At 40.8% G+C, this 14706-nt stretch overlaps 1 protein-coding gene across 1 annotated transcript; it reads left to right on the forward strand.

The window, feature by feature from the left end:
• Positions 1-406: 406 nt before the first annotated feature.
• LOC133543935 (zinc finger protein 436-like) lies at positions 407-11990 on the forward strand. Its single transcript, XM_061888861.1, has 2 exons — positions 407-1903; positions 10238-11990. Exons 1-2 carry the CDS (start codon positions 1720-1722, stop codon positions 11185-11187), a joined length of 1134 nt encoding a protein of 377 aa, XP_061744845.1. The 5' UTR covers positions 407-1719; the 3' UTR covers positions 11188-11990.
• The last annotated feature ends 2716 nt before the right edge of the window (positions 11991-14706 follow it).

Raw genomic sequence — 14706 nt, forward strand, 5'->3', positions numbered from 1 at the left:
TACTCTGGGGGTAGGATGATTGGCAACACTAAATTGGCCCGAATGTGTGAATGTGAGTGTGAATGTTGTCTGTCTATCTGTGTTGGCCCTGTGATGAGGTGGCGACTTGTCCAGGGTGTACCCCGCCTACCGCCCGAATGCAGTTGATATAGGCTCCAGCACCTACTGCAACCCCAAAAGGGATAACCGGTAGAAAATGGATGGATGGATGGATTATATATATTTCTGTGTTGCATTGTGTTTTAATCATATAAGTGGGATAAAAAAAATAATATTATGTGACCGGTTGTGTCAAATATGATGAAAAATGAAAATCATACATCAATCAATCAATGTTTATTTATATAGCCCTAAATCACAAGTGTCTCAAAGGGCTGCACAAGCCACAACGACGTCCTCGGTTTAGATCCCACATCAGGGCAAGGAAAAACTCAATTCATTGTGACAATGAGAAACCTTGCAGAAGACCACAGACCGGTGCAATGGACGTCGAGTGGATCGAGCATAATATTGTGAGAGCCCAGTCCATAGTGGATCTAACATAATATTGTGAGAGTCCAGTCCATAGTGGATCTAACATAATATTGTGAGAGTCCAGTCCATAGTGGATCTAACATAATAGTGACAGTCCGGTCCATAGTGGGGCCAGCGGGAAACCATCCATGGAGATTGATTTTTGTAAAAGAAAATTATTTGTTCAGAGGGACCATTAAAAGCTCCGGTTTCATCCATCCACATATGCGGTCCTCTCCAAGGTTTCTCATAGTCATCATTGTCACCGACGTCCCACTGGGTGTGAGTTTTCCTTGCCCTTATGTGGGCTGTACTGAGGATGTCGTTGTGGTTTGTGCAGCCCTTTGAGACACTAGTGATTTAAGACTATATAAATAATCATTGATTGATTGATTGACAGCGGCTTACACTTGCATTGCATCTCATAAGCTTGACACTATGTCCAATGTTTTCACAAAGATAAAATAAGTCGTATTTTTGGTTCGTTTAATAGTTAAAACAAATTTACATTATTGCAATCAGTTGATAAAACATTGTCCTTTACAATTATAAAAGCTTTAAAAAAAATCTACTATGCAAGCATGTCAGCAGACTGGGGTAGATCCCGCTGAAATCCTATGTAATGAATGAATACAGAATCGTTTTGAATCGGAAAAATATATCTTTTTTGAATCGAGAATCGCGTTAAATTGAAAAAATCGATATATAATCGAATCGCGACCCCAAAAATCGATACTGAATCGAATCGTGGGACACCCAAATATTCGCAGCCCTAGTGACTATGATGTATGCTTTTACATAACCACACATTATCTTCAGCAAATCATTTCAGCAAAGACAATGTATCCTAAACAGAGGCGGAACTGACGTCACAAATACATAGGCCAAGGGACTCCGTTAGATGGCAGCACTATGATGCAATCGACGTTATCTCCCGCTAAGTAGAAACCGAAGAAGATCATAGTGGACGTTAGCAGCACCCAGAAGCCGAGAGAGGAGAGAGCTAACACTGCTGTAGTTGACTCATTTCATTGTTGATTGTGTACTTATTTCAACACATACGTGACGTGTGATAAACAATTGGAATCAAAGCTCGTTAGCGTTCTTAAATTAGCTTTTTTTTTTAGTGTGCCTGTGTTGCTCGCCGCGGTTAGCCACGCGTCGCAAAGCAGTGGGAAGCAGATAGCTTTTGTGATTGTGTGCAAAATGTGCAAAGTCCAAAAGCTGCGAGTGTTGATGGAGCAGCGACTCAATGCTGCCGTGGAAGAAATATGTGCACTGCTGGAAAGAACCATGGCGGAGTACGAGGAGGAACTTTATCGGACAAAAGAGAAAGAGCGGCAACGCCAAGTGCTGGAGCCTCTTCCCCAACCTTGTGTGGACAACGCAGGTTTGTTTATATCTTCCATGTTCAAGTTCTGGATATGAAGATATTTTTTTTTGCAATTTAGGTATGGCAACACTGGGACTAAATACATTCGTATTGCTTTAAAGGGCGTATATCTCAATACAAAGGTTTCCAAACGTCATACAGAGTGCTGCAAACCGAAAAATCTAAGCAATGCGGGGATCATTTTAATTTTTTTTATTTTCATACCCAATACAATGTGTTTTTTGTATATATATATTTATATATATACATATACATATATTTAAATGATAAATGGGTTGTACTTGTATAGCGCTTTTCTACCTTCAAGGTACTCAAAGCGCTTTGACACTACTTCCACATTTACCCATTCACACACTGATGGAGGGAGCTGCCATGCAAGGCGCCAACCAGCACCCGTCAGGAGCAAGGGTGAAGTGTCTTGCTCAGGACACAACAGACGTGACGAGGTTGGTGCTAGGTGGGAATTGAACCAGGGACGCTCGGGTTGCGCACGGCCACTCTTCCGCCACGCCGTCCCATATACATACGTACGTACCTACCTACCTACCTACCTAGCTACCTACCTGGGACTACCTACCTACCTACCTAGCTACCTACCTGGGACTACCTACCTACCTACCTAGCTACCTACCTGGGACTACCTACCTACCTACCTACCTACCTACCCACCCACATACATACATACATACATACATACACATATCCATCCATTTTCTACCGCTTATGCCCTTTGGGGTTGCTGGTGCCTATCTCAGCTACACCCTGGACAAGTTGCCATTTCGTCGCAGATATATAATATATTTACAGTGCAGAAATTAAGTATTTGAACATCCTGCTATTTTACAAGTTTTCCCACTTAGAAATCGTGGAGGGGTCTGAAATTTTCACGGTAGGTGCGTGTCCACTGTATGAGAGATAACCTAAAAGGAAAAATCCAGAAATCCCAATCCATGATTTTTTTTTTAAACAATTTATTTGTGTGATAAAGCTGAAAATAAGTATTTGAGCAGCAACATTAATATTTGGTAGAGTAGCCTATGTTTGCAATTACAGAGGTCAAATGTTTCCTGTAGATCTTCACCAGGTTTGCACAGACTGCAGGAGGGATTTTGGCCCACTCCTCCACACAGATCTTCTCTAGATCAGTCAGGTTTCTGGGCTGTCGCTGAGTAACAGACTTTCAGCTCCCTCCAAAGATTTTCAATTGGATTTAGGTCTGGAGATTGGCTAGGCCACTCCACAACCTTGATACGGTTCTTACGAAGCCACTTCTTGGTTTTCCTAGCTGTGTGCTGTGGGTCATTGTAATGTTGGAAGATCCAGCCATGACTCATCTTCAATGATCTGACTGAGGGAAGGAGGTTTCTGCCCAAAATCTCACAATACATGGCTGCAGTCATCCATCTCCTTAATACAGTACAGTCGTCCTGTCCCATGATTAGATAAACACCCCTAAAGCATGATGCTACCACCCCCATGCTTCACAGTAGGGATGGTGTTCTTGGGATGGTACACATTATTCTTCTTCCTCCAAACACGCATAGTGGAATTCTGACCAAAAAGGTCAATTTTGATCTCATCTGTCCACAAAACATTCTCCCATGACTCCTCTGGATCATCCAAATGATCATTGGCAAACTTAAGACGGGCCTTAACATGTGCTGGTTTAAGCAGGGGAACCTTCCGTGCCATGCATGATTTCAAACCATGACGTCTTAGTGTATTACCAACAGTGACCATGGAAACAGTGGTTCCAGCTCTTTTCAGGTCATTGACCAAGTCCTTCCGTGTAGTCCTGGGCTGATTCCTCATCTTTCTTAGCCTCATTGAGACCCCACAAGGTGATATCTTGCATGGGCTCCACTCCGATTGAGATTGACCGTCATGTTTAGCTTCTTCCTTTTTCTAATGATTGCTCCAACAGTGGACCTTTTTTCCCCAAGCTGCTTGGCAATTTCTCCGTAGCCCTTTCCATCCTTGTAGACTGTTTGCACTGGCTCCCTGTTCATTTTAGAATTGATTTTAAAACATTGCTGTTTGTTTTTAAATCTTTACATGGACTGGCACCTCAATATATCTCGGACCTTATCCAAATTTACATTCCTGCGCGTGCTCTGAGGTCCGAGAGCCAGTTCCAGCTCGTGGTGCCCAAGACCAGACTTAAGACCAGGGGAGACAGGGCCTTCTCTGTGGTCGGCCCTAAGCTCTGGAACACTCTGCCGCTCCATGTTCAAACTGCTTCCACAGTGGAGTGTTTTAAGTCTCGTCTTAAGACCCACTTTTATTCTTTGGCTTTTAACACTATGTGAGTTGTGTGGTCCTCTGTTCTCTGTTGTCCTCTGTGTTTTTTATACACTTTGATTTCTATTTTACTGTTTTAATTGATTTTACCCTTTGAAATGGTTTTTAATCATATTTGTTTTTATATTGTTTTTATTGGTTTTATATTAATTTATTTTTTGTTTTTATTCAGTCATTGGTGGAGCATAATATATATATACATTTTTTTTTTTAAATTGTATTTCATTTATTTTTTTATTTTTTTTTTACAATTGTTTTTAACATGGCTGTGCAGCACTTTGGAAACGTTATTGTTGTTTAAATGTGCTATATAAATAAAGTGGATTGGATTGGATTGTGGAGTTGTACAATTTTGTCTCTGGTGTCTTTGGAAAAGCTCTTTGCTCTTAGCCATGCTGAATGTTTGGGTCTTACTGATTGTATGGGGTGGACAGGTGTCTTTATGCAGCTAACGACCTAACACAGGTGCATCTGATTCAGGATAATACAGTGGAGTGGAGGAGGACTTTTTAAGACGGACTAACAGGTCTTTGAGGGTCAGAATTCTAGCTGATAGACAGTTGTTCAAATACTTATTTTCAGCTGTATCACACGAATAAATTGTTAAAAAAAAATCATAGATTGTGATTTCTGGATTTTTCTTTTTAGGTTATCTCAGAGTGGACATGCACCTACCGCGAAAATTTCAGACCACTACATGATTTCTAAGTGGAAGAACTTGCAAAATAGTAGGGTGTTCAAATACTTATTTTCTTGACTGTATATACACACAGGACAAAAGTTTGGACACATATCATTTCAATGGACATACCTTAGGACAACGATTAAAATGAGCTACTGTGCTAACTCTGGAATATTTACGTTGATGAATATACATTGTCTATACGCTTGTCCCTTTTGGGATCGCGGGAGTCGCTGGAGCCTATCTCAGCTGCATTCGGGCGGTAGGCTGGGTACACCCTGGACAAGTAGCCACCTCATTACAGGGCCAAGACAGATAGACAACATTCACACTCACATTCCCACACTCGGGACAATTTAGTTTGGCCTAATTAAAAAAAATACATCCGTTGTATTTATTTTTATGACTATTTACATTGTAGACTGTCACAGCCTACTCAGTAGCCTAGTGGTTGGAGTGTCCGCCCTGAGATGGGTAGGTTGCGAGTTAAAACGCCGGCCGAGTCATACCAAAGACTATAAAAATGGGGCCCATTAACTCCATGCTTGTCACTCAGCATCAAGGGTTGGAATTGGGGGTTAAATCACCTAAAATGATTCCCGGGCGTGGCACCGCTGCTGCCCACTGCTCCCCTCACCTCCCAGGGGGTGAACAAGGGGTCAAATGCAGAGGACAAATTTCAACACACCTAGTGTGTGTGACAATCATTGGTACTTTAACTTAACTGAAGGCATCAAAATTACGACACCTGTGAAGTGAAAACCATTTCAGGTGACTACCTCTTGAAGCTCATCTAGAGAATGCTAAGAGTGTACATTGATTTTGAAGACATTAGAATACAAAACAAGTTTTCAGTTATTTTACCTTTATTTTTGTTAAGTACATAACTTCACGTGTTCATTCATAGTTTTGATGCCTTCAGTGACAATCTACAACAGTGGTTCTCAAATGGGGGTACGCATACCCCTGGGATTACTTGAAGGCATGCCAAGGGGTATGTGAGATTTTTTTAAAATATTGTAAAAATAGCAACAATTCAAAAAATCCTTTATAAATATATTTATTGAATAATACTTCAACAAAATATGAATGTAAATTCTTAAACTGTGAAAAGAAATCCATCCATCCATCCATTTTTCTACCGCTTATTCCCCTTTGGGGTCGCGGGGGGCGTTGGCGCCTATCTCAGCTACAATCGGGTGGAAGGCGGCGTACACCCTGGACAAGTTGCCACCTCATCGCAGGGCCAACACAGATAGATAGACAGACAACATTCACACTCACATTCAAACATTAGGGCCCATTTTAGTGTTGTCAATCAACCTATCCCCAGGTGCATGTCTTTGGAAGTGGGAGGAAGCCGGAGTACCCGGAGGGAACCCACGCAGTCACGGGGAGAACATGCAAACTCCACACAAAGATCCCAAGCCTGGATTTTTACTCAGGACTGCAGGAACTTCGTATTGTGAGGCAGACGCACTAACCCCTCTGCCACCGTGAAGCCCAACAATGCAATATTCAGTGTTGACAGTTAGATTTTTTGTGGACATGTTTCATAAATATTGATTTTAAAGATGTCTTTTTTGGTGAAGAAATGTTTAGAATTAAGTTCATCAATCCAGATGGATCTCTATTACAATCCCCAAAGAGGGCACTTTAATTTGATGATTACTTCTATTTGTAGAAATCTTTATAATTGAATCACTTGTTTATTTTTCAACACGTTTTTAGTTATTTTTATATCTTTCTTTCCAAATAGTTCAAGAAAGACTACTACAAATGAGCAATATTTTGCACTGTTATACAATTTAGTAAATCAGAAACTGATGACCCAGTTTTATTTCTTTATCTCTTTTTTTCAACCAAAAATGCTTTGCTCTGATTAGGGGGTACTTGTATTAAAACATTTTCACAGGCGGTACATCACTGAAAAAAGGTTGAGAACCACTGATTTACAATATAAATAGTCATGAAAATAAAGAAAACGTGTTGAATAAGAAGGTGAGTCCAAACTTTTGGCCTGTACTGTAAATACATATGTTGAAACGAACGTACGTATGCTCACTCGCTCACCTACCTACCTACAGGACTCCCCTCAAGTTTCGTCCCGGAGTCAAACCAAATAAGTGCTCGCTGCGAAATAAGTGCCCAAGCGTGTAGGGGCATATATTTAGCGCCTTAAGAGCGAAATATATGCCCATCCTATTGTATAAAGTGTGTATGGGACGGCTTGCGAAATAATTGCCCCCGTGGATTTGCTGATATTGTTAGCTAAAAGAAAAACTGTATCATACCAAAGTTACTGTGATATATATTGTCTTAGGCTATTAAATATGGACAAACAGCAGGATGAAACAAATAAAATCAGTAGTTTTATTTTTGGTGAGTTAAGCTTTTAAAAATAGTGGACAGTCTCTCTCGCGCTACACACACGTTGGTTTGACAATGACGCCGCCCTGCCAAAAAACTGCCCGGCGCACCTGTGGACTGCGCAGGTGCGCGCATACGCACACCCCCCCTGGGCACTTATTTTGGCTGGGCACAAATTTGGCTTGACATCGGGCACTCAAAATACTTTTTTTTCTTTTAATATTTCATATATTACGACCCCGAAAGGGACAAGCGGTAGGACATGGATGGATGTTTTTTTTATTTTTCTCTAGATCAACTTCTGATATAAATTTGTTTTTAATGCTTTATGCCCTTTTTTTCAGAAACCTTTTTATGGTAAAAACACAATATATGCAATATTTTCATCCTCCAAAAATTTCAAAGTGGAATATTTGATGTGAAATAATTTGAACTTTAAATAAATCAATAATTCATAACATTATTTTTTTTTTTTTTCTCGAGCAATGAGTTTATAAGGTTCCACTAAAATTCCTGGGAATCCAAATGGGCCCCACTCATAAGTGTTAAAAAAGGTCATACTATTTTTGTTTTACTTTCAACGCTTAAGTTTCTCGATCAACTTACGATCTATCCGTCAATTATACGTTTTATTTGCTGAAATTAATTAACTTTTGTATGATATACATTTTTTTACTTTCACCTCTATCTTTAATATCACTAGGCTATGAAAATTGTGACCAAAATTATCAGTTAGCATTATCGCGGTATTGTTGAATGTGACAAAAAATTACACTAATAGACACACTGAAATATTTTGGCCAAGTTATTTTTTTCCTCTCTGAGCTGCCACCTTATTGTGGTAGAGGAGTTTGCATGTCCCAATGATCCTAGGAGCTATGTTGTCCGGGCCTGGTAGGGTCTCCCAAGGCAAACTGGTCCTAGTTGAGGGACTAGACAAAGAGCAGGTCAAACACCTCTATGAAAAGTAAAAACAAAGGACCCAGATTTCCCTCGCCCGGACGTGGGTCACCGGGGCCCCCCTCCGGAGGCAGGCCTGGAGGTGGGGCATGATGGCGAGCACCTGGTGGCCCGGCCTGTTCCCATGGGGCCCGGCTGGGCACAGCCCAAAGAGGCACTGTGGGTCCCCCCTCCAATGAGCTCACCACCCATAGCAGGAGCCATAGAAGTCGGGTGCGATGTGAGCTGGGCGGAAGCCGAAGGCAGGACTTTTGGCGGTCCGACCCTCGACTACATAAGCGAGCTCTTGGGACGTGGAACGTCACCTCACTGGGGGGGAAGGAGCCTGAGCTAGTGCGCGAAGTAGAGAAATTCCGGCTGGATGGAGTTGGACTCACCTTGACGCACAGCAAGGGCTCTGGAACCACTTCTCTTGAAAGGGGCTGGACTCTCTTCCACTCTGGCGTGGCCGGCAGTGAGAGGCAAAGGGCTGGGGTGGCAATTCTCGTTTCCCCCCGGCACAAAGCCTGCACGTTGGAGTTCAACCCATTGGATGAAAGGGTAGCCTCCCTCCGCCTTTGGATGGGGGGGGACGGGTCCTGACTGTTGTTTGTGCTTATGCAAACAACAACAAACAACAGTTCAGAGTACCCACCCTTTTTGGGTACAGTCGAGGGAGTTCTGAAGACTTCCCCCCCGGTTGATTCCCCTGTTCTGCTGGGGGACTTCAACGCTCATGTTGGCAACGACAGTGAAACCTACCATGAATTGATTAACGTGGACCCCGACTTAAACAAGTTGAAAAACTTATTCGAGTGTTATCATTTAGTGGTCAATTGTACGGAATATGTACTGAACTGTGCAATCTACTAATAAAAGTATCACTCAATCAATCAATCAAAACCTGGAGAGGCGTGATTGGGAAGAATGCTCCCGTCCAAAGGCAAAACCCAGTAACTCAATTTTGGTCAAAACTGAGCTGATAATTTTGGAGTTCCTAGGTGATAGGCTTTACATTAGTGTATGCGATATTGTAATTTGTTCCGTAAGTAAGCTGTAACGCGCATGGCAGGACCTAGCAACTACCACATAACCGCGTAGATACAACAGAAAAACCTAGTATCTCAAGGGACCAATCGGAGCTTCTTTGTCAGTCGCCTTATTGTCTTTAATGAGACATTTGCACAAATGGGGGCCGACGGTCAACCTGATTATGTGATATTATGGCACGAGGGGATATTTGGAAGATTGGCCCAAGACGTTGCAAGCATCTTCATTAAATGTATTGTTCTTGATTCTTCCCCTTGCATACTCTTTTGGGCAGATAACTGTGGAGGTCAAAATAAAAACTGGACGCTGTACACGGCTCTTGCCCAATGTGCAAACGCAGAATAGGGCCCACCCGAGATTGTGATAAAATATCTGGAGAAAGGGCACACATTCATGAGTGCAGATTCAATGCATGGCTCAATCGGCAAGAAAATGAAAGCTCAAGAAAACATCTATAAGTTTGATGACTTTGTAGATCTTTGTAAGACAGCATCAAGATAGATTGGTTTTCCTTTGTTTTCTCAAAATCAGCTAGAAGTGAGTTACTAGGTTTTGCCTTTGGACTGGAGAATGGCCGCCTGGATCTGTACCCGAGTGGTGTTTTGTTATTGGACTTTTGTGCTCGTCACAGTTTGTCCATAACAAACACCATGTTCAAACATAAGGGTGTCCCATATGTGCACTTGGCAACCGGACACCCTAGGCCGCAGTTCCATGATCGACTTTGTAGTTGTGTCATTGGATTTGCGGTCTCATGTTTTGGACACTCGGGTGAAGAGAGGGGCGGAGCTTTCTACCGACCACCACCTGGCATTACTGAAGATGCGGACGAGAACACTTTGACAATCAACAAAAATGTCAATTGTCAAAGTGTTCTCCATCTGTGCATTTCATATTTGCACATCGTTGTTTGTATTGCAGAGTTATTGCATGTTTGAGTTGCAAAACTGTATAAACATCACCTGATGGCGTTCCATGTTGTTCTGCAGGTCTCCAGCAGGTGTCAGTAAAGCACCAGGCGGTTCAGTCTGAGCAGCAGGAGGGCAGCTCCAATGTGGGGCAGAGCAAGCCAGAGCCCCCCCACTTTAAAGTGGAAAAGGTGGACGTGTGGGCCGGTCATGATCAGGAGCAGCTACAAGGACCGGAGGAGGAGGCGTACATCACCAACTTCCCATTTAGTGGTATCCCTGTGAAATGTGATGAAGACACATTTCAGTCCCCGGAGCTTCAGATCACTCAAATTGAGGAGAACGGAGGGGTGGAGTTTCTAAATCAAGACATGACAACAGGAGATGATGGAGAGCACTACGGAGGATTAGAGGCAGACCTTTTTGCTCCGCTTTCGGATATTGACGACATGATGTCACATTCTTCTGACACCATTCACCACGACCCCACAGAACCCTTGGAGAGTAACACACACTTTATCTGCACTGAATGTGGTAAAACGTTTGCCACAATGAAAAATTTGAGGCAACACGCAAGAACACACATTCAACACAGCGACCGAGTGTTAAGCTGCCCTCAGTGTGAGAAAATGTTTGCCACCAAGAAAAATTTGAATCGCCATTTGATAACACACACTGGAGCGAGGCCGTTTGCTTGCTCAGTTTGTGGTAACAAATTCTCCAGAAGTCACCACTTGAAACGACACATGAAGGTACACACCGGGGAGAAGCTCTTCCCCTGTTCGGTTTGCACTAAAAGATTCTTGAATAAGTGCGACATGGTGGCACACATGAAGACACACAAACAGGAGCAGCCTTTACCCTGCCTGATTTGTGCCAAGGGATTCTCCAAAAAATGTCATTTGGAGAGACACATCAGAACACACACCGGCGAGAAACCGTTTTGTTGCACTGTGTGTGATAAAAGGTTCTCCCGCAGAGAACATATTAAGTTACACAAGTGCACCGGTGATTCAATAGCAACTACTTGAAGATGCAGGACTGGAAACGAAGACTTTCAGCTCATAGTTTCAGTTAAGAACAACATGAATGGTAGACTTTTATTTGTTTTAGCAATAAAGTTAAAGTACCACTGATAGTCAAACACACACTAGGTGTGGTGAAATTACCCTCTGCATTTGACCCATCCCCTTGTTTCACCCTCTCGTAGGTAAGGTGAGCAGTGAGCAGTAGCGGTGGCCGAGCTCTGGAATCATTAACATCCAACATAAGCATTCAACTTTTTGTAGTCCGATGAATACAGCCTCTTTATAGACATAATGTTGTATAGTCCAATGAGGGTAGTAATTGGATATTCTAAGAATTATAATATGTTCATTCTTATAGCCAGACCTGTGTGTTGATTTTCATAACTTTGCTACAGTCAGGTACAAACATAGACTCATACATAAACGCCGATCCCCACGTGGAATAGGTGGAAACTTTCAATCTTTAAAATAATTTTTGAAAAATCAATATTGTTATAGTTACTTCTGGGGCGAGTTTGGTCCGTTTTACAAAATAATATAGCCACGAATCATATGGGGTATTAACTTTGCTGAATGTCTATTTTTATATTATATATTTTTTGGCAGAAATGTAGATTGGTGCCTATGGACTTACAGGTCTGGATATAAGAATAAAAATGACAATGTATATTCATAATTTTTGTAATAGAATACATTTTCTCAAACTGAACAAAATGTGTACCAACCACATGAGTAATAGTTGTTTGTATATCAGCTTACCAATAAAGTATTATTGACACTGTAATAAAACTTTGAATCAGTCAAGACTTCCTGTTGTTTGTCTCTATTTGTGAACTACATTATAAAGAAAACATTTAGCTGAGTCTTTATTCTAAGAAATTAAACATTAATGTAGCGAAATATGATAGGAATAGAAGTATTGCAGTCAGTCAGTCCTTAGTGCAAATACCCTGTTAGTAGTTTTGTACAAATATTCATAATGCTCTGACCGCAGGGGTGGCCAGGCAGTAGGATACAATTTATTCCATCCAATCAAGGAAGATGGATAATGAAAAATGTACTAACAAATCAAGAACCATAAAAAATAGAAAGTGCGCATATCAATTCTACATTTTTATGCACAATATTTTATAGCATGAACAGGGTTACAGCAGGTCATTGGAATACATTAAAAAGATCAAGGCCTTAAATGGCATTGAAAAGCATTTAAATTCCATATCCAGAGGCATTAAACACATTTAATGCGGTGAAATCACTCATGCTATTGGATAATCACGAGTTGAGTGACCAACAAAGCAACTTAGGCTGTCGCCACCACATTTGGCAGCGGCTGATACCACATTAATAAAAGAAAACTGTCAGATTTAACAGTCTTGTGAGCCAATTGTAATTCTCTAGAGCAGGGGTGCCCACACTTTTTCTGCAGGCGAGCTACTTTTCAATTGACCAACTCAAGGGGATCTACCTCATTTATATATATATCATTTATATTTATTTATTTATGAAAGAGACATTTTTGTAAACAAGTTAAATGTGTTTAATGATAATACAAGCATGTGTAACACATATAGATGTCTTTCTTTCACGAAGACAAGAATATAAGTTGGTGTATTACCTGATTCTGATGACTTGCATTGATTGGAATCAGACAGTAAAGATGATAACGCCCACATTTTCAAATAGAGGAGAAAAAAAGTTGTCCTTTCTGTACAATACCACATGAAAGTGGTTGGTTTTTGGCATCTAATTCATCCAGTTTCCATACACTTTACAAGAAAAACATTGGTGGCAAATTCCGTAGCTTGCTTGATTGACATTCACGGCACCCGAGGGTCTTGTGAGATGACGCTGGCTGCTGCCAGTTCATTATTATGAAAAAATGACAGAGAGGAAGGCGAGAAACACTTTTTATTTCAACAGACTCTCGCGCCGTACCTTCCGTCAAAACTCTAAAGGCCGACTGCACATTTCCTATCTTCACAATAAAAGCCCTGCTTCATGCTGCCTGCGCTAACAAAATAAGAGTCTCGGAAAGCTGGCGTGCACAAGTGATGTGCACGCCAGCTTTCTGAGGGATCGCTTGTGCACGCCAGTTTTCCGAGACTCTGTATTTAGTTAGCGCAGGCAGCACGAAGCAGGGCTTTTATTGTGAAGATAGGAAATGTGCAGTCGGCCTTTAGAGTTTTGACGGAAGGTACGGCGCGAGAGTCTGTTGAAATAAAAAGTGTTTCTCGCCTTCCTCTCGGTCATTTTTTATAATAATGATCTTGCAGCAGCCAGCGTCATCGCACAAGACCCTCCGGTACCGTGAATGTCATTTAAGTGACGTCTTGGTGAAGATTGATGATCACTAATTTTTAGGTCTATTTTTTTTAAAAGCCTGGCTGGAGATCGACTGACACACCCCCCGCGGTCGACTGGTAGCTCGCGATCGACGTAATGGGCACCCCTGCTCTAGAGTAACAGTTGATTTGAACTTCTCTATTCAAGATAATCAGTCAAATGCTTATAATTTTGTATATACTATCAGTTGTAAGTTTTTGACTATACCTATACATATATATAATATACATTTGTTTTAAGTGGCATTAAAAAGCATTTGATTTGCTGATACCTGAAGAAACACTGTAAATAAGCATTCCCTGTGTTTATTTTCTTTATTACCATTAATTTTAAGGCCGTCCATTATTTAATATCTAACTGATTTATTTGTGCAATATCACAGCGGTATGGGAACAAAAATATATTTCGTTCATATGATAAGTAACAATGACTGACACATTGTTCTACAATAGCTACATAAGTAGCAATAAGAATAACAACGAAAGACTTAAAAGGCAATCAAATAGTCGATGTAAGAGCTCTATATTTGCATACATATATAAGCGGCAATAAATATAATATGGATAGGGTGCATTCAAGTTTGTAGAACGGTGCAATTTGAAAAGTATGCAATTGTTTGTTATGATACATAATATGGACAGTGTAGTTCAGGGGTCATCAACGCGGTGCGCGCGGGCACAAGGTCGCCCGTGAGGACCAGATGAGTAGCCCGCAGACCTGTTCTAAAAAGAGCTAAAATAGCAGCACTTACCAGTGAGCTGCCTCTATTTTTAAAATATATTTTATTTACTAGCAAGCTGGTCTCGCTTTGCTCAACATTTTTAATTTTAAGAGAGACAAAACTGAAATAGAATTTGAAAATCCAAGAAAATATTTTAAAGACTTGGTCTTCATTTGTTTAAATGAATTCATTTTTTTTTTTTTACTTTGCTTCTTATAACGTTCAGAAATAAAATTTTTAAACACATATACCTTTTTACCTTTTAAACTCCTTCCTCTTATTTCCTGACAATTTAAATCAATGTTCAAGTATTTTATTTTATTGTAAAGAATAATAAATATATTTTAATTTAATTCTTCATTTTATCTTCTGTTTTTTCGACAAAGAATATTCAAATTTATGATTAAAATAAAAAAAAAAATATTCTGGCAAATCTAGAAAATCTGTAGAATTAAATT

Source organism: Nerophis ophidion, linkage group LG26 (genome assembly GCF_033978795.1).
Source record: "Nerophis ophidion isolate RoL-2023_Sa linkage group LG26, RoL_Noph_v1.0, whole genome shotgun sequence".
In the NCBI taxonomy this organism is placed as follows: Eukaryota; Metazoa; Chordata; class Actinopteri; order Syngnathiformes; family Syngnathidae; genus Nerophis; species Nerophis ophidion.